Genomic DNA, 20,119 nt, shown 5'->3' on the forward strand with positions numbered 1-20,119 from the left:
ATGGGGTTACCAACATGCCACACAACATTTTAAGACATGCCTCTTGATAGAAATTTATCAACTAAACAACCAATCAAGTATATTGCTTTTACCAAGAACAAGCATTACCACTTTCAGGGAAATGTATAAAAGCATCTGGAGAAATATTGTCTAGAGGTGTCTTAACTAATGATACACCTTTCAAACAAATTTGGACACTTTCTTAAGTAACATTGGCTTTTTCAGAATTTATATCTGCAGCTAAGACATCATTTGATCAATCAGCTAGCAGTTGAGAGATTATAATGGCCCAAACACTGCTAAAAATGGCAGTGGCAAGACCAAAGAAAGAATCAAATGTAAAACATCTCTGGTTTGAATTTCCCTCTTCGTTGTACAACTGACAAAACACAAAACCCTAAAAAAGTTCAGAGTCCCATGTCATTTGTAATCTAGCTCATATAACTTTGCTACTTCAAGTAGTGTTATGAACCTATATATCAAACCCGCTTTAATGTGAACTGAGAAGAGTTATTCCATTAAATACTAAGCAAATCAAAATGCCGAATTCAGGACAAGCAATCAATACACATTTGCTGCTTCACAAAAATAAGAAGCAGAGAACACAATGATTTAAGCATTACTATATTGAATATCACAATTCACTGATATAATATAGTTGCCCCAACAAAATATGCGAAAAATAACTTTAACTTAAGACCAGGCAGAATTCACATTAGCTCCTGCTTGACATGAAGTGAACAAGGAGAGAGACAGCATGCCATCGTTGCTAATAATTTATTAACATACGGTCAACCAACTTGAATTGCTAATAGCATGAATTCACTTCGCATAAAGAATATAATCAAAACCAATGATTTCTGCAATTTGATTCTAGCACTCTAGTTCTAAACTTCTCCAACCCAGCAATAGCTTGAGCTTGATGCCGGGTTGATAAGAAAACTATACAATATGATTAATTCTAAACATTTAATAAATGGAATAAATTAGAAAGAATTGAAGAAGGCAGATTCTTCTGTCAGCTTCTATTTTGATCTAAAAATGAGATTGTGACAAGTCTGGTCGCACGGGTATGAACAATCAATGTCATTTGAATTAACTGATCGATCAAAATACCAATCACCCACGGACTCGGCTATTCTCTGCAGTGTACAACAATAAAAACTTGATTAGTATATTGTCCATTAAGAAACCATGTAGGCAATTCCTTGTCAGCACACAACAATAATTCGTAAAGTATTATGTATTGGATACAATACAATATATGTTCTAACATGCACTCTACCCACTTTGACATTATCCATTAAACAAGTACTACAACTTCAGCAATTTGAGTTTCAAAGATGATATATTACAGCCCATTTGAAGCCCGACTGAAAATTAATTATGCCTCCACAATATTTTACAGGGTTACAGAGTGGTATGGCTGGCTAGAGTAGCCCGATGAAATAGGTTGTCACAGTAAAAACTATAGAAGCTAAAATTGTAATTAGAAGCACCGTGAAATTGATCGGACAATTGGAAATAGAAGCATGGTGAAATTGATCAGAGGAGCACATCTCATAGCAGTCAAGGTGATTAAGGATAGACTTGTTATAAATATGAACCTTCTCTAAATTGGATGACTTGGTAACTTGATTCCATTTACAACAGTTCAGAGAACATGAAAGCTATATTTATTTTTAGCATAATCCACAAAAGTTTTTGGATTGATAAAGGTGCAATAAAGAACCAGTGGGCATAGGATATAGAACTCAAATATGCTGCATTAAATGCCCCAAAGGAGGACCGGTTTGGATTAATTTTTCCCAGAATATTTTTGAAGCATAACTTTGTATTTGAATTGTCTATCCTCCAATAGCCTTCATTAGAAAGGAGTATCTAGCTGCTTTAAAGGAAACAGATTCAGACTTTGCTAGGGCAATGTGGGTTGTACCTTTCAGTAACTAGTGTCACTTAGATATACACACAATGAGCTGTTCTGATTATTCATTTGCTAGTACTATGTTCTTCCACTGGCTTGAATAGAAATCTTATTTGTACTTGTAACTTGATTGAAATCTTTCCCTGCCATATCTTTGAACTACATTTTATCTTTCTTTGTGAAAGTGAATCGTGTTGATGTGTTTTTTATGACAGCATTGAACACAGAATAAAGTTACCAACAGTCACCTTACTCTCTCTTGATCAAAGTGCGATTGCATGCGAAGATTGCAGAAAGTTCAAACAATCGACTCCAAGGTTCCTTTATGCTACGGTTGTGACTTAGTTGGCCGATGTGATTGCTGGTAATCCAAGGGGCCTTACGTTTGGATTGTTCTTTCACTTCTTTGATGTGGCTGGAACTCCATCATCGGATATGGCAATTTTATGATGCTTCTACTTAAATTGAAATGAACTGAAAATAAAGGGGAAAGGGTTAGAGGGTCTAAATCTACTCCTAAGAGCAGTGATGTCAATAGATAGTGCTCTAGTGGACGAACTCCAAATAAACCAAGCTCTGCTTCACCAAGTTTAACTACAACTCCGCAAGAACCGGTGGAATTTTCTGAAGATGTTGAAGTATTTTCATATTGAGAAAGTGCATTTGAATACCCAACACAGCACAATCCAAACGACTATTCACAATCAAACTTAGCATAAATTTGGGGGTTCAGGCTAACTTTACACTGCAACTTACAATCAGCAAGATGCAAAAAGTATGAACCATAGAAATTCATCAAACATTATTACATTCTCCATTGAAATCAAAGCACTTTATCTAACAATTGTGAAAATAAAATTCTAGTTTGAGGAAGGTGAAACCATGCAAGCTTTGAAAAATAACTTAAGTGGACACCATCAAAGAACAATGTTTCATTGTTAATATCTCAAAAACTTATTGCAACAATTTCATACAAGTCTCCCTCCCTTACAAATGAGGGGGGTCACCCCTTTAAATAGGCCCCAAATCCTGAGGACATGCAAACCATAATTAGGGCTTGCCCCAAAAGATTCTCCACTCAAGATGCAACAAGGTGGGAATCAGCAATTAATGCCCATTAAGCCCATATACAATTAATTCAAAAAATGCCCAAAATAGCATCCATTTGTGCATTAAATGCACCACTTCTTTTGTATTCGCCCGACATGCGTTGAATATTCCTCCATGCAAAAATCACCCCAATATGTCATAAATGCTCCATCATTTCCGCATTCAAAAGGAATCTGCGATAATGCCTTGAATGTAACGGCTGCATGCAAAAGGATGTTCCATAAATTCAACATGCATTGAGCGGGTCACATTTAGTCAAATATTCTGATAATGAATGCACCACCATACTGCCATGCGTTCAATAGATCCTCGCCATGCAAGTGGACTTCGCCGTCGTATATCCGATCCTACACATTTGGAATTGTTGGAGAGAAAATTTGATTCGAAAAGAATTTTCTTGAAAATTTTGAAAATCCCAATATCTTGGAGGAGATTTTCAACACTTTTCCATCATCTCCTATTTTTAGGAACTTTCCTAAAATTTAGGACCCGGATCCAAGAGAGAGAAATCTCTCACGAGTCCAAATTTGCAAAAAATTTCGAGTTCTAATGAGATTTGGTGTCTAAAAATGGAAATTTTTTAATTTTTCCCGAGGGGCTATCTGCTTTTTCATTCCCATTCTTGGCCCTCGATTTTCCTCTTTGCCATGGAAAAACTTCCAATCTTTGGCGTGGAGTCCACTGGATGATGGAATTTCATCATTTTCCATGTCTTAATCATTTTGGAGCTGGATAGTTTCCTTGGGCACTGAATCCACTTGAGGTGGGAATTTGGCAATTTTCAAGTTTTCCTTGCTTCATTCATTTGAGCGCCCTACTTGACCTCTTGGGCAGAGTGTTCACTAAGGCAAGGATTTTGGAGATTTTTAATCTTTCCATGACACCCCTTCCCTAGCGCCCTCTAACTGACTTAGGCACCATTCCTCTCTAGGCGTGGAATTTGATGTTTTGCTCATTTTCCAAGATCTTGCAGCTTTCATGCCCCATCTCTATATTGGGTGCTATTAGGACTAGGAGGAGGAATTTTAAAGTTTTCCACAGTTTCCAAAGCACCCATACTTTGGCACCCACCTCCAACCTTGGGCACCAAAATCACCTTGCAATGGATTTCTTCATTTTTTATGGATTCCATGATGACCCTATTCCAACACCCAATTCCATCCTTGGGCGCCGATTTCACTTTGGCAACGATTTTCACCAATTTCACGAATTCCAAGCTCAATTGAATTTGGCACCTTACTCCAGATTCAGGTGTGGATTTCTCCTTGGCATAGAATTTCACCTTTTGACTCTCTAGACTTAGCCAACTTTGAGATTTCCAAATTTAAATGCCACTTCAGGAATGGAGATGAACTTTCCAGACTTCGATGATTTTACGCTTTCCACTTCTAGAATGGATCACCATACTTAACCTTTTTTAATCCAATTTGTCTGCTTTTGACTTTCCGGATCTGTACAAATCTTCAAGAATGCTCGGTCTTCAACATCTACCTAAATGGTCTTGCTACAAATAGACTTTCCAAAAATAGAAACTTTTCAAAAGTCAGAGTTAAAGCCCAAAACAAGGCTCGGGATAACTTAATATAAATAGAAACTTACTTAAAATAGAAATTACTAAAAAAAGTAAATTTGATTTTTGGCAAAATGAAGACATTCCGAGAGACAGTGAAATCCCTAAAAAATGGGAACTTTCTAAAAATAGAAAGTTGCTTAGAATTCGCACAAATTTCACTAGGAGGTTCCTTGCAAGGTCCTAATTCCAATTCTATGTTCAGTTTTTGAAAACCCTAAAATATAGGACTAAAGCAAAAAACCCTAAAACAAACAAAACCAGCCCTAGACTTGGCCAAAATTGCTCAAACAAAATGCAGGCTTGATCAAATTGACCCCTAAACACTTGCAAACTCACAGGACTGAAAGGACTGCTGCGAAAAGACCCAAAAACAAAGCCAAAAGACCAAGAGGACCGAAAAAGTAGAGGGTCCCCATTTGCAATGGAGCGATGTGTGAAAACGTCAAAACAAATCGTGTTGCATTTTCTGATTTACAAGGGAGTTTGAATAGTTGCATTCCATTTCGTTTGTGATTTGTCTTCTTCTTATAGGTTTTTTTTATTTCTTCCTTCAATGGCTGCATTTCTCCCTTTGCAACTACATCTTCCTTGCAATCATTAATGCCTATGATAGAATGTAGTCCCCTATGAATGACTTGTACAGGAGTATTTATAGGCCTCCTCCAGACTATGGTTTAGCCACCAATAATTTCAAGGCATTCCCCATGTCCATGCTTGTCTTCCTCTTTTTAATGTGCTCAAAACATTTATTTGGGACTTCAAAATTACTTTAATTGCATCCCCTTAATTTTATCTCAAAAAGCAAGCTTTATCCTCAAATGCTTAAAGGCTGTTTAAAAATTGGAAAGAAATAAATTTTAAAGCAAATCCAATCCTACATAAGTAACAAAATAACTACTTAAAGGGACCTAAAAATATAAGCCCCCATCGACCATCCAAAAATAGAATACTGAAAAGACAACTGCCTAATACAGCCATTGCTGAAAAAATGGCAATCTGTCATATGAATGTCCTCTATGATTCCGATGCAGTTTCTCGCTCTAAATTTGGCAAATCCTCTGAAAGCTTAACCACCATGAATATGTTAATAATTTCACCAATCTGACATTGGTGACTGGTATCGGATGTAATCTAGGGCCTAAAGTTAGAATAGACTAGCGGCTGAAGATGCGAACATTTGACAATATGCAGCAAACCCTTGAATCTGGAACCTTGTGACAGAGAAACGTGCTTGAAATTTAATTCATTGCATGCTGAAGATCTGATCTGGGATCCTGGGATTTACCCTTAAAATCAAACTAATCAAACTAAACCATAGGAATGCCATTAATCAGCATTTATCAATCATTAACCTTGAAAGGATACAGATCCTTCTTTGCCTAGGCCAAACCTTAGCATTAAAACCTCTGCTTACTATGTGAAAAATATTCTGAAACTCTGGGGTTTTAACCAACTATTAGCAAACATGAAACCCTAGGTGATTGAACCCATGACAGAAACAAGTGTAAACATCAGACATCAACTTAGCTGCAACACCACTGATTTTCCACATCTTAATGATGGCAAACTGAGTTAAAATTTTTGCTTTTCTAAATGTTCCATGCTAGGACATATGCTTGAAGACAAAGATACAATGAACCATGAAAAATAGGCATCTTTTATTCTTTGTGCAGTCAATGGTGCTGCTACAGGCGTCTGCAGTCATTGTTCGTGCTATCTTTGGAACCTGAAAACCCATTGCTTATCCTCTAGATGCCTCTCTCTGCTGTCCCTGTCACTTACATGAACCCATTTTCTCTTTCCAAACTACTCTGATACTTGAAAAAATGACTAATATTGCTTAATCCCCAAGACATGTACAACAGGGGCTTGTATCAATTAAATTGCCTGGGCGGAGTTTTTGAATGGTTCAACCAAATGGGCAGAACTTTTGAATGGCCTTGCGACTCTAAATGCTTGCCTAACATGAGGCAGAACTTTCTTTCACTGCTACCATTTTTTAGGACCTTAAGCAGAACATTCAATCAATTATACCAAGTGGAAATAATAGACACTTACGACATGTTTGCTAGCTGGACAGAACTCAGGTTTACTCAAGCCATGTGCAAATCTTGTTCACTTAACATACATTTATCCCTGAGCGGAACTCTAGATGCCTTTGCCATCCTTTTCACTGTTGGTCGGAGTTATTTAGCTACTCCAAAAGTGCAACACAAATGTTCATTCAAGTGTTTAGCATGAAAAAACATCATAACAAAAAGGAAACATGCAAAAGTCGCATTAAAAAGATTGCAATGCAAGGATTACCCTAGAGAAACACTTAAATGCATGAAAACTCCAGCAAGAGTGAGTCACATCCCTTGTTCCACTATCACAACCATGTTAGAAAGGTGTTACAATACCTCTAGAGTTTTCACAGAGCTCTACAGTGATGAAACACCAGCCTTTCTGTACCTTCAAACCCCTAAAAATATCACTTTTTTTAAACAATGTAAACATAATCAACCAGGTCATTGACTTCAGTTAACTTTCCTATAGCCTCCCCAACCTTAAATGGAAGAGTAAACATCCAAAAAGAAAGATCAAACAACAAAACCCTTAGCATTCCACATTTTGATTTTACTGTAACAAATTTGTTGCTCCAACCAATGAGGTGTTTGTGTTTTTGTCACTTTCGCTAAGGGGCAATTTTAGTAATGACAAAATTGCTGCAATGGGTGACAAATTCGTCATTTACTACAAGTAAATTCACCAAATTAGGTTTCTTAGGTGATTTTGAGGTCCACAAATTATATAGGAGACTCCCTGAGATGCCTTAATACTTAATAGCAACCTAGAAACTGTCCTGTCTTTCACTAAGTCCCTCATGCTCTGTAATACCCTACATTCTAATTTCTGACAAATTCAAGTCCCTGAGGCACTTTAAATTTTCTCCTTGGCTACATGGAACCGCTTTAAACCCATCAGTCCAACATCTTAAATCTGTTTATCAGATCAATTCATTACAGGAAAAACTTTGAGAAATTCTTTAGCTCAACATTTACAATGTCAAAAGGCACCCCCAAAGGGAACAGACCTATAACACCTTGGTGGTGTCTATCCAGAAACAATATCTCAAAATTAAAATGCTTGTGAACTTCTAATTGTACCCAAAACTATCTACAACAATAGCATTTATTGTGTGGTAAAGCAATTTGTTTTATAGAAAATTTGCTCAATTACATGCAAATAAGTAAGCTCGTTACACAAATTGTTCTATGATAACCAAAATAACCATTCAGCTCACAGAAAAATGTCTCATGTGATAAAGAAGCAAATTTTAGTTCATCATCGTCACATCCTATAGAAGCAAATCTAAAACAAGTTGGTGGGCTGGTTTACTGTCCAAGAGAAGGCCAGCTTGGACACATAATAGTAAAAGCAATATGCAGGTAAAAAGTTCTGAAGATTCAAAAGAGTTGTTGGACTTACAGAAAACAAATCAAAATCCAGCTAGCGTTGAGAGATAATATCATACAATGTTGGTATTTAACACCAAGGGTAGTATGTGTCACCTCTTATTTCCTAAACCCCCTATATAGGTGTCAAGCATGATAATATAGCTTCTCATGCAAATTGCATCAGGTATAACCAGAAGAGTTACTCTTTTCTTGTATCAATGCATGTATTCATAGTGGTGCTTTTAGAAGATTATAGATCCATAAGAGTTTTGTGTTCTCATAAGATTTGTAAGCTATGATTGCCTTTCACCTTAGTTGCTTATTACCATGGTTATGCAGCATGCATGGATAGGTCAAATGGACAAGTATTCAATGCTTAGGAAACCAATGCAGTATCAGAGATACGTTTACTTATAACCTTGCTTTCCAAATATTTTGGGATATGATAAACCAGCCTTTTTAATGATGTGGCAAACTCTTGGTGTTATTATGATTTACATATCGATGGTATTTACAGCACTTAAGGAAAGAGTAAAGCAGAATCAAAAAGTGTCCTTGCAACCTACCTTTTTAAGCCTTGGTGAATCAGGGGCAAACCATGTATCCTGCCGCTCAGACTGACAATGAGCAAAGCATGAGTTGATAAACATGCCCCCCACTCGAGAGGAAGAGAATTCTCTCAGTGCAAGAAGCATCTTCATCCTGAAACCTATTCATCAATGAAGATCACTATAGTCAGCCCCAGAATAAAGATATCTTCAGCTAGAGAACTAATAATTGAATTCATCCTATGGGAAAAACAATGAAATAGCTACAACTTTCAGAGAGCTATGGTAGTTCGCAGCCTAAAATATAATTTATCAAAATAAGCCTTTCAAGGTATATATATACATGAAAACTTTATCGACTAAAGCTGTGCATAATTGTAAAGTGAATCTGGCATAATGTCTGTTGCACAGGATTGCCTTTTATGACTTTAAAAGCATTCATATTTGAGATAAAGAAATGGATACCTTGCAATACATCAAGCTGACTTGCACTGCAATTAGCTGGGTTTAGTTTGCAGTAGTGCCAAACACCACGAGGATCAGCTTGCACTGGTGCTAGATTATCCTGGACCTGGCATCCACACCAACAATAAACAATTTGAAGTTTTGTGATGCCCATATGGATTCCATACAAAATCTGCTACATGTGAAAACATCAGTGACTAGAGGAAAGCAATTAAAAAAATTTGTGAATGTGAGTCAATCATAAATAGTGTTTTTTAAAAATCCTATTAGGTTAAAGAATGAGTCAGGTTCTAACTAATATATAACTAAACTATTAAAAGAAGGTTTGGAAATAAATTTTTGCTTCACTATTTCTGTAAGCAATTTTGTAACTTTTCCCAGTAAGCAGATTATGTGCCCATTCTATGTGCTTATGTGATACAATGACATTATTAATTTATTTCTAAAATTTAAAACTAAAATATTTCGAAACTCAGTGATTCCAGATTATCCTTGCATTGTATTATTTCTGGCAACTCATTCTAGTATAACCAACCTTGTTGGAATAGACTTGTGCTGTCCATTAAACAAAACGAATTCTAAACCAGATCACTTGATGACAAATAAAAGAATGTATATTACCTGCCATGAGTCATATGCTGCATTCAAAATGAAAAGTGGTGTCTTAATATCCTTTAACAGATATTGTGGAAAAAAGCACTGCAAGATATTTCATAAAACCCATTAGCAAGAACCAAAAATTTCAAGCCATCCAAAAAAGTTCATAGTTGGCAAAAGAAAAAATAAAAGAAACTGCATTGTCACCCGCGATGGATCCATTTGTGAGGTACAAGCTCTTGGTAAGTTCTTTGCCACACCCTACAGTAGAAAGAAACAAATAACAACATAATAAGAATAGCCATATTTCATAATTTATTTGAATAGTGCATTTTTTCAAGGAGTCTGAAATGAACTGACAACAGACAATGCCTAATATAACATGCCAATAAAGAATAACCACAAAAAGAAAAAAAACAGTACATGATTAGAGAGGAATATTCCACACAGTCTATCAATTCATATCTTTAAGAAAAGAGTAAATGCATGTCCCCCCTACACATGCAACTCAAGAGAACACAAACCTTCTAAAAAGGCATTCACTCATATACTAGCAAGAACTTGTACTCTTCTTGGACTCAACACCAATCACCAAGAAACCCAGGAAATTCAGATTTTATAAATACTTCAATTTTCAATAAGACTGCTTCCCAATTCTATAATAACTTGAAATATTTTATTCAAGAGGTATTTCCACAATGCCCCAAATCCCATTGCTTCAAATATGTGGAAATGAACAGGAATTAATGTCAACAAACAAATAGCCAGCAAATAATAAACCAATTACTCAGTTACATTTCAAGCACGATTTTTATTATTATTTTTTTTGGTATATTGGAAGCATTGAAACAAACCAACCTCCCAAGGTTAATCAATTACTTATATAGTTGGGTTGTTAGCCAAATGCATAACTACTGCATAGAGGGACTTTAAAGAGGGCATACATATTTTATTATCACATCAGAGAATACCTTGTTTTGGGTGGTAGCCCTCCTCACTCCCAGTATATATTTACTGTAGAAAGATTATATTGAAGATAGCCTACATAGAATGTGTATGTGTGAGATATCAATTAAAATTGATCTCATAGCCATAACTGTTTTTGGACCTGTAAAAAAATCATATCTTATCTTATGTGCATGTCGAATGTAGGATTTGCTCCACCCAAAAATAACCTGATTCTTAAAATACTGATTATGGCATTATGATGATGCATGTCTAATATGCCCCAATACTCTTTTTCAAACGTGACAAAGAATGACATAGAAGCTACCATGGATACCATGGAGATCAAAGGGGTTGAAACAACACACAACATGGACAAGCAGTCATTCAGCAAATGCTGAAAAACTGGTGGACAAAGTAATTCCAGCTAACTTATTGGTGCACTTGGTACCTGTTGTGACCATTTCACACATCGCCCCATTAGAATGGGGCCCCCCTCTTTTTGCTTTTGTTTTGCTTTCTCTCTGCTTGTTGTTCTCTCTGCTTTTAGGGTTTTGAGTGAGTGAGTTGTCTGTCTGGGCTAGGGCTAAACCTGAGGGGTTCTGTTTTGGCGTCTTTCAGGATAAGTCCAATCAAATTTTGGAAAATTGTTAAGTATCTTCCTAAAGAATTGAGATTGTTGAAATGAGGTAAGCCTTTCAAGGGAGTCAAATAGGTCTCAGGTTGGGTCTAATATGGGTTTTTTGGGTAAGGTCCAGTTTGTTTCCAGGTCTGAGTCATCGAAGCATGGTCAGTGAAGAAAATGAGTCTAGTGGGCTAAGTTAAATAGGTGAAGAAATAGATCAAGAGCCTGATAATGTCAAATTCGCTCCTGACCCTTGGAGAGGGCCCAGGGCGAAATTCCTTGTAGACTGGATTTCCTTCGCAATTTTGGCTAAGTGTTAACATATTTGAAGGAGAAATTGCGTATTCTTGCCCGTAGGGGTTTTTGATCAATTTTTGGAAAGTGAGATGATGCCTGAAACAGAGAAGTCGCTCCTGACCCTTGCTGAGGGTCCAAGGCGAACTTCATCCTAAACACAATTTCTTGTTTTTTGATGGATTTGCTAATTGGTTCCTAACCTTGAAAATGACCTAACTCTGCCTTGTGAAGTGGTTGGAGACTTAAATTTTGAGCAGTTTAGCCTAAAAGGGGTAATTTCGCTCCTAACCCTCTCTGAAGGTCCAGGGCGAAAATGTTGTTTAAAGCTTATTTGTCACTGACTTTTCTAACTTGTTTTGTGCAGGGTCTCCCGGAAGGAGGATTGGACGTCGCTTGAGGCAATTGAAGATTTAAGGACATGAAAAATGATGAATTTTGGAGACTAAGGGCAAATTCGCTCCTGACCCTTGCTGAGGGCCCAAGGTGAAATTTTGATTTTACCTCATTTTGCAGTGAAAAGGGATCAAGTTTTGAACATGAATGGAAAATGAATGACTTTCTCCACCCACCTGAAAGAGTTTTAACTTGAAATGATGAAGGATCTTGTTGAAAACCTTAAAATCGCTCCTAACCTTTGCTGAGGGTCCAGGGCGAAAATTCTTATTGGAGCCATTCTTGGCCTTGTTTGGTCGATTTGAGATGTCAAAGGCATAATGAATGATGAAATGAGCATGATAAAGTATCCAGACTTGATTGAAGATGAAGAGATGAAGGGGTTTTGCCCAGGAAGGGTAATTTCGCTCCTGACCCTTGCTGAGGGTCCAGGGCGAAATTCCTTTCAAACACATTTTTTGACCTCTCTTGGGCGTGAAATCCTATTCATAGCACAATTCAAGATGACGTCTTCCTTAGCAAAGAGGTTTTAGGATGAAAAGTGAAGCATTTTGGTCTAGATGGCAAAAATTGCTCCTGACCCTCTCTGAAGGCCCAGGGCGAAATTTTAAAAGGCACATTTTTCTTGCAAAGTCAATATGATTTTTATGGTTGGAATGGATGAAAGGAAGCATGTTTTACCCATTGAATATAACTTGGACGATCAACAAGGAAGCAATCAAGCTAAAATTGGAAAATCGCTCCTAACCCTTGGAGAGGGCCCAGGGCGAAAAACCTAATGTTGGACCCTTTTTCTCCAAGTTTGAGCAAAGCTAAAAGCCTAGACACGAGCTTGAAATGATGTTTAAATTGCCTTGAAGTGAAAAAGGATCGTTGAGAGTAAGGATTTTGAAGGCAATTATAAAAATCGCTCCTGACCCTTGCCAAGGGTCCAGAGCGAATTTCCAAGGTTCTCTCCTTTTTTGAAGAATTAAGACAAAATCTTGCTTGGACAGGAGGAGGACGTGATGTGTTATGCCTTAGAGGCGATTTGAAGTCTAAAGAATGAAGGAATATGCCTAGAACCCAAAAGGCGCTCCTGACCCTTGGAGAGGGTCCAAGGCGAAAATCATAAAAACTACATATTTCCTTCAAGATTTTGCTAAGGCAAGGTTAGGCTAAGGTAAAAGGGACCTTCAAAAACATAATGAATAATGATTTGCCTCTAAAACTTGATGATCCTGGGCTAGAAAGCAAAAATCGCTCCTGACCCTTGGAGAGGGTCCAGGGCGAAAATTTGGAAAACTCTCATTTTACCTTGCAACAACAAAGCAAATTTGGATGGGATGGATGAAGAAGGACGTTGCCTAGTGATGAATAAAGTTTCAACAAGAAATAATGATAATTTTGAGCTAATTTGCAAAAATTGCTCCTGACCCTTGCTCAGGGTCTAGGGCGAAAAACTTGGAAAGGGGATTTTCTTGCTTAGTTTGGAAGAGTAAACATGATCTTGCTTGGTGGAGAAGTTGTTGGATGAGGAAATGAGGATTTTTAGTCAAAAAATGAAAAAATCGCTCTTGACCCTTGCAAAGGGTCCAAGGCGAAAAACACCAAAGTGCACTTTTTCTCCTAAGTTGGATAAAGCAAAGTATGGAATTCAGTGAGAAAACTTATTTGAGATGTCTGGAAGAGATTTTGAACGTTGAAAAATGCTAATTTTGAGCCAAATTAGGAAAATCGCTCCTGACCCTTGCTGAGGGTCCAGGGTGAATTTTCCTCTAAAGACATTATTTCCTTCAAAATTGTTGATGAATTAACTTGGTGGCGCAAGGAAATGGACCTTGGAAATAACGTTGAAGGTTTAACAATCAAGCTAAGGTGGATCACAACCAAAAATGAAAAAATCGCTCCTAACCCTTGCTAAGGGTCCAGGGCGAAATCCACACTTCCACCTAAATTCCTCATGCGAAATGTCAAAATTTGAAGTGCAACACCTTAACTGGACATGAATTTACCCTCCAGGAGATTTTGGAGTCAAGATGCAAAATATTCAAGGCTAAAATTGGAAAATCGCTCCTGACCCTCGGAGAGGGTCCAGGGCAAAATCTTCATGAAGCATCATTAAGCCTTGTTTTAAAAATTGATGTTCCCCAATTTGCACTAGATCGCCAAAATTGCTAAATTTGAGGCGTGTGGAAAATTAAATTTAAATTCGCATTAATTTAAAGGCATTTGCATTTAATAAATTAATTTTAAGCCTTGAAAAAATCGAAATTTTATCTTGGAGGCATTTAAAATTAATTTTTTGAATTAAAAATAAGCGCTCAAGGCATTATTTTGCCTTTATTTTGCAAGTCGACCACCCTTTTTGGAGATTTTATTTATTTTTTTTACCCCCTTTTTTTGCCAAGTCGGCCTTGTAAGGGAGTAGGGTGAGCGCTCTATATATTGGAGTGTTGCTTCACATTTCAAATCATTCAATCATTCCTTTAAGTGCGAAATTGGAGAGCAAATTGGAGGTGCGAAATATAGCTTGTTTGGAGCGAATTTCTTCTAAGTATTGAAAGCTAAGGAGGGTGGAGTTTATTCTTTTGAAGACTAAAAGAGGCGCAATTCATCCAAGAGAGGGCTTTGATCTAAACTTTGCCTAGCGAAATCCATTTTTCTTGCATCATTTTCAAAAGTCTTAGAGTTTAGCACTCAAGAGGAGGTATGGCGAAATTATCCTAATATCCTTGTGCAAGACTTGATTTTTTAGACACTTTTTCTAGAAAAGTCTAAGTGTTGATTAGTAATTAGGAAATGATAACTCTAGATTTATCATGAAGTTTCCTAATTAATATCTTGAATCTCCCCTTTGGAGAAATCTTAATTTCTACACTTTAAGAAATAATGCTTAAGAACTAATTTCGAAATGTTGTGTAGCTATCAAGATGGCGACTCCAAAGGCAGGAGCATCTACTAGTCGCCCGGCTCTCATCAAGGAAGATTAGAAGAATGACGAATTGGAGACCAGGATCGTGTCCAAATGGAGTAATATCGGAGACACCAACTTGGGAAACTTCAATGTGAAGAAGTTTCGAGAGGTCCCCTACATTGGCAAGCCATCACCTGTTGCGAAGAAGATAATTGAAAGTGGCATCATCAAGGCGGCAGGGTTCCCTCCAGCAGTCAAGTGTCATGAGCTGATGATCGAGTGTGCCCGCCACTATGACTCACAATCAAGGTCGATCGTATCCAAGGAAGGGAACACCTTAGCTTACCTTTCAGAGGAAGCTATAAGTGAAGCTCTTCATCTTCCAGAACATAAAGATATGATTTACAAAAGCCTAGAAGGAGCCAGATCAATGTATGAAGATGATCCCGATACTTGTCTAAATCTCATCAATAAGAATTGGTTGCTCAAAAGTCGGCCTCGCCTGAACAAGATTCCCAACACACCGCATAGGATCGACTTCCAGGAGGAGTACAGAGATTTGATAACTTTGCTCAATCGAGTTACAGGGGCTCCTCAAGCCATCTACTTCGAAAAATGGATGTTCTTCTTCATTCAAGTGATAGTCCAAGGAAAAGGAACGCTTCAATGGGCCAGAATTATTAGCAATAGTCTGGATGTGCAGTTGAGAAGGCTAAGACCTACCAAGTCGTTCCACATGAGCTCATATGTTATATATGCCTTGATCAGGAGTTTCGAGTATGCAGGGCTACCTCACAGAGGAGTGATCGGAAGAGGACCCGGAGAAGTGAGAGTTTGTGACTCTTATGTTCATTTGCATCATCCGCCTAGAAGTGACTACAAGTTAGTCAATGATACCTTCACGATGAACATCACTAGGATATTGCAAGGTGGGATTCATAATCGACTATCTTTGGATGCACAAGAACTTGTGAAGAAGTATGGTGCATGGTTCATCCAGTTTCAAAAGTTTACATACATCAGAGTTCATGGGTGTCCTTCACCTCCCTATATGTTGCCGAGGTATCCGACAGACAGGATAGTGCTACTTGAGGTGACTAGACAGTTGGCAGCTTATGCTAAGGCATCCAGACACAAGCATGGAAATGGAGTTCCCGTGCCCATCATATTGGGGAATTCAGTTGAGGTATGTCCTAACACTCAAGCCTCGGAAGATGCAGAGAGAGAATTATCTTTATATTCATTCACATCCTTTGCCTTGTGGGAGAATTTTGATCCTTACGGTTATATGGAGGAGACAGTCGGTAAGAAGCACAAACATGAGTTTCAAGTAGAGGACCTTTGGATGAATCTCTCAAGTGATTTAGAAGTTAAAAGAAAGATGCATTCCAGGCTACCTTTAGATTTCATCAGGAAATGCAAAGTTTATAGAGTAGCTGATCAAACCCAAGATAATGGCATATACCTCCAGTCGTCCTATGACAAAGAAGATAAAAGAGTGAAGATAGATTGGGATGAGCCCGAGGTTTTAGACTTGAGAGCTTTGATGGCTCCTGTTTTATCATGTACTCGCAGATGGGTGGATGTACAACATCAGAAGTTGAGAGAGCAGAACGTACCGATGACTTTTACTTTAGAGGCAAGACGAGAAGAGGGAGAAGCAAGCGTGAGTGAGAACACTTCTCATCCTAGAGGTGCAAAGAGGAAAGAAAGACCTGAGAAAAGGGAATCTTCCAAGAAGAAGCAAGAGGCCAATCGAGATCACCCATCAAGCACATCTTCTCGACATGAAAAGAAGGCAAGCCAAGGGGAAGGTCAAGAGAAGATGGTACCTGAAGTTGCTGAATCTATGGAATCTATGGTACAAAATGACAAGCCAAAGAAGGGACAGACGCCTCAACATTCATCAAGCCAATCTCCCCAGGTTGATGCTAATGAGCTACATGAAGAGAAGAATGATGATGAAGCGACATCTCCTCTCCGAGAAGATGAACCATTGCCTAAAGAAATACAAGTAAGAGAGACAAGATCTGCCATCCCGGATTGGTTAAAAGAGAGACTGACAAGGGTGATTGTGGTTGAAGAGGAAGAAGATGTATTTGATTTAGAAAGCCTTATAGGAAATTCTCAAGAGGTAATGGAAAAGAAGAAGGCCACAAAGATGTCCAAGGTGATAAGGGATGAGACAGGATCCAAGAAATTGCAAATAGCTACACCAGTAGTGGACAAGTATGAAGGTGAGATTCTTGCAGATGAGTATGACTTAGAAACATTTGAGCTTGGTCCACTCACTACTGAACAAGCAATGGAAGAAGCAACCGATTCATTTGAAGCACTTAAAGACAAACTTAAGGAAGAAATGGAGAAGAATAGGAAACTTGAGAGAGAAGTCAATGCTTGGAGAGGCTATTTTAGTCATCTCAATCAGCCCTTGAGACGTCAGGATCCAGCAGTATCTCCTTTACAAGCACTTCCTCTTGAATCGGTTGGCAAAGCAGAAAGGGTCAAAAGCTTGGTACAGTTTATGAGCTCTTGGATTGATAAATCCCACGCGGTAGCTGTTGAATTTGCAACAAGAATGATGAAGACAACTCATCGAGCTATCCAGGTCCTTGAGATTATTCATAATCTAATGATAACTGTAGCTGCTTTCGCTCACACTAGAGATGTTATCATTCCTGTCCTGCAAGTAATAAGACAAACACCAAGACAGGTCCTGGCACAAGAAAAGATAATGGATGGAGGAACTCATAACCTACTACAGTGGTCAGCTCTACTCCAGATGAAAGAGGTCCTTTTTGAAGACATCAGCACCAAATGCAGTCAAGTTGAAGGTATCATCCATCCGATTCAGGATAAAGTGTTTGAAGTATTGTGTACCATTCTTGGCAGGCGGATCGAGATTGAGACAGATGTGGACATCCAAGAGCTGGAAGAAAGAGTCAAGGTCATCTTTTGCAAAGAAGAGAACGTCATCACAGATGAGCAACGAGACCTGATGTTCACTACCATGCTCCTAATTGAGAAGATCAAAGAACTTGAACCTGGATGGGAAACTGCTCTTCTCACTGCTTTTGATCAGGTCATTCACTTGGAAGAACGAATGAAGAATCTTCCTGAGATTCCCATTGCTGAGATCGAAGGAATTGTGTCCAGATTCGTTGGATATGCTAAGAAAGAGCATAGGAAAGGGAACAAGGTTCTAGATGAAAAGTTGTTATAGGATGATGTGGCATCTCATTTCCTATTGGTTCCTCGATTTTTGTGCCAATTAAATATTTGGCTATGCATTTAATAATGTTCATCTAAATGGGGATCTTTTTGTAACAAACCCTAATTAGGGTTTAGGTGTCAGAATCTCAACCATTGATCTTCTTTCGATCTGGGCCATTCATTGTATTTGAGGATGCTATATATACCCTCACTCATTTTTCATTTTGATAATAGATAGATGATAGATAATAGTTAGAACTCAGAAAGAAGAAAGTCATTCTGTAGCAAGATTGAGTAGTGAAGAAAGAATTTTGAACAATTGTTGTCTATTTGGCTTTGAGATCAATAAAATATTGAAGTTATGGTGTTTTATTGCAAATGCTTGTGGCTATCTTCATGCTTGTTTATCTTCTTGAATCATTCTCAATCGAAGTAGTATTTAAGTTTGAAGGACTAAGTGTTGTGCTTGATCTTTGGTGAGATTCATGTCCAAACCACTAGCTTCTTACTGATTGTAAGGACGCCTTGTGTGGTCAACTAGAGATATTTAGATTGTTTAAACATTCAATCATTGTTGAAATATTGATATGTATCTTTATGATAGTATCTATAATCCTTGATGATTTGAAAATCACTAATCACCTTAGAAGATCGCATCAATTCCAGTAGAGTTGTAATTTCCTGGCAATACTGAAATTGGTAAAATCTTACCAAGTCTAGCCTACATTGAGTCATCCTTAGGATTAGATTAGCATTCATCTCTTGAAACCCTTATCTTTTGATCTTTTTTGAGAATCTGTTAGTATTGGGAAAATCCTGTTCCTGCATTCAAACAAGAGTAACACGGACCAGATTTCTCAGAAAGTGTGTAAGATCCCTTGAAGAAACAGCATTTACAACGACCACTGGTGCTTATCCACATGTAGAGATCCTACAACGAAGAACCTTGAAGTCACCCTGATTGATCCTTTTCACGATATCTTCAGCATTCAGAGGCTTTAATCAAGAGAGGATAAGGTACCATTTGGGTATTTTATTCTGTGTTTGGTTGTGTACAAAATACACGTCAACAATACCGAGCCTCCACAATCTTGCAGATTAAGAAATAAAGCAGAAGCCTTAATGAAAGAGTACATAGGAGGCAAAGAGGCCTAGAGGACAATGGCGGATTGACTAATCAGCTGTTATTATAAAAGAGAGAGATTGGGTATTCAATTTCTACCAGCCAAAGGATAGATAATGCATAAGTCTCTATTGAGAAGAATACTAGGCATCATAAAGTTTTAGATCATGGACCCTGTACTTGAGACAAGTTTCTTTTCAAACTTTCTTAAACATCAATAATCTATTCTCAATCAAAGAAATACGGATCAAATTTATATAATAGCATATAAATATTTGAATTTGTACAAATAGACTGAATTAATTTCATGTATGCATTAATGGGTTTTGTGGGATCATCACCTTTTCAAGAATAAGGAGAGAAAATAAAATGGTGTCTGCCCCTAAGTGGCTGGCTTAAATTAAATTTAGATGGCACTGCTCATGGCAATCCTGGTAAGCCTTGAGCTGGTTGCATTATCAGAAAGAAGAATGGGATTCCTGTTTGGGCTATTTCAAGAAACTTCAAGATGGAACATCAACAAACAATGAAGCAAAATTGCATGCCATCCTTGCTGGACTGTGTTTACTCTTCTATCTGATAAAATGAATACTTGAAATAATGAACAGAATTAATAATACATACCCAGCAGAAGGGTAAAATATATCTCTATCTGCACATAAATTTATAACAGAAGTAGACCAGGGATGGTCAACCAAGGATCAGAGTGATCTGACTAGATCATACTGTTTTCCTTGACATTACAAAATCTATTTAAAGAACCTGACAGTTGCCATGAGGAACACAGCAGTCAACTCACTCCGACTGACTGACTGACTGACTGACACATATAACTACCTGAGAGCCAACAAACAATTAATACATAGTAGGATAACTCATATTATCAAATATAATAATAGGCATCATTAAACTGCCTATAGCTTGCATCTCTGCAAGCAAAAAAAGATCATACTGTTTTCCTTGACAATAC

At 37.7% G+C, this 20,119-nt stretch overlaps 1 protein-coding gene across 1 annotated transcript in view; it reads right to left on the minus strand.

Annotated features, from left to right (window-relative positions):
• Positions 1-608: 608 nt before the first annotated feature.
• Positions 609-20,119, minus strand: part of LOC131074126 (pectin acetylesterase 6) — a 70,302-nt gene continuing 50,791 nt past the window's right edge. The window contains exons 8-12 of the mRNA XM_058010685.2: positions 9,865-9,918; positions 9,682-9,759; positions 9,061-9,166; positions 8,614-8,756; positions 609-1,142 (exon numbers count right to left, since the gene is read on the minus strand). Coding sequence (XP_057866668.2) covers positions 1,026-1,142; positions 8,614-8,756; positions 9,061-9,166; positions 9,682-9,759; positions 9,865-9,918 — 498 coding nt within the window. The 3' untranslated portion in view covers positions 609-1,025. The remainder of the gene's footprint in view (positions 1,143-8,613; positions 8,757-9,060; positions 9,167-9,681; positions 9,760-9,864; positions 9,919-20,119) is intronic.

This window comes from Cryptomeria japonica, chromosome 4 (genome assembly GCF_030272615.1).
Source record: "Cryptomeria japonica chromosome 4, Sugi_1.0, whole genome shotgun sequence".
Taxonomy (NCBI): Eukaryota; Viridiplantae; Streptophyta; class Pinopsida; order Cupressales; family Cupressaceae; genus Cryptomeria; species Cryptomeria japonica.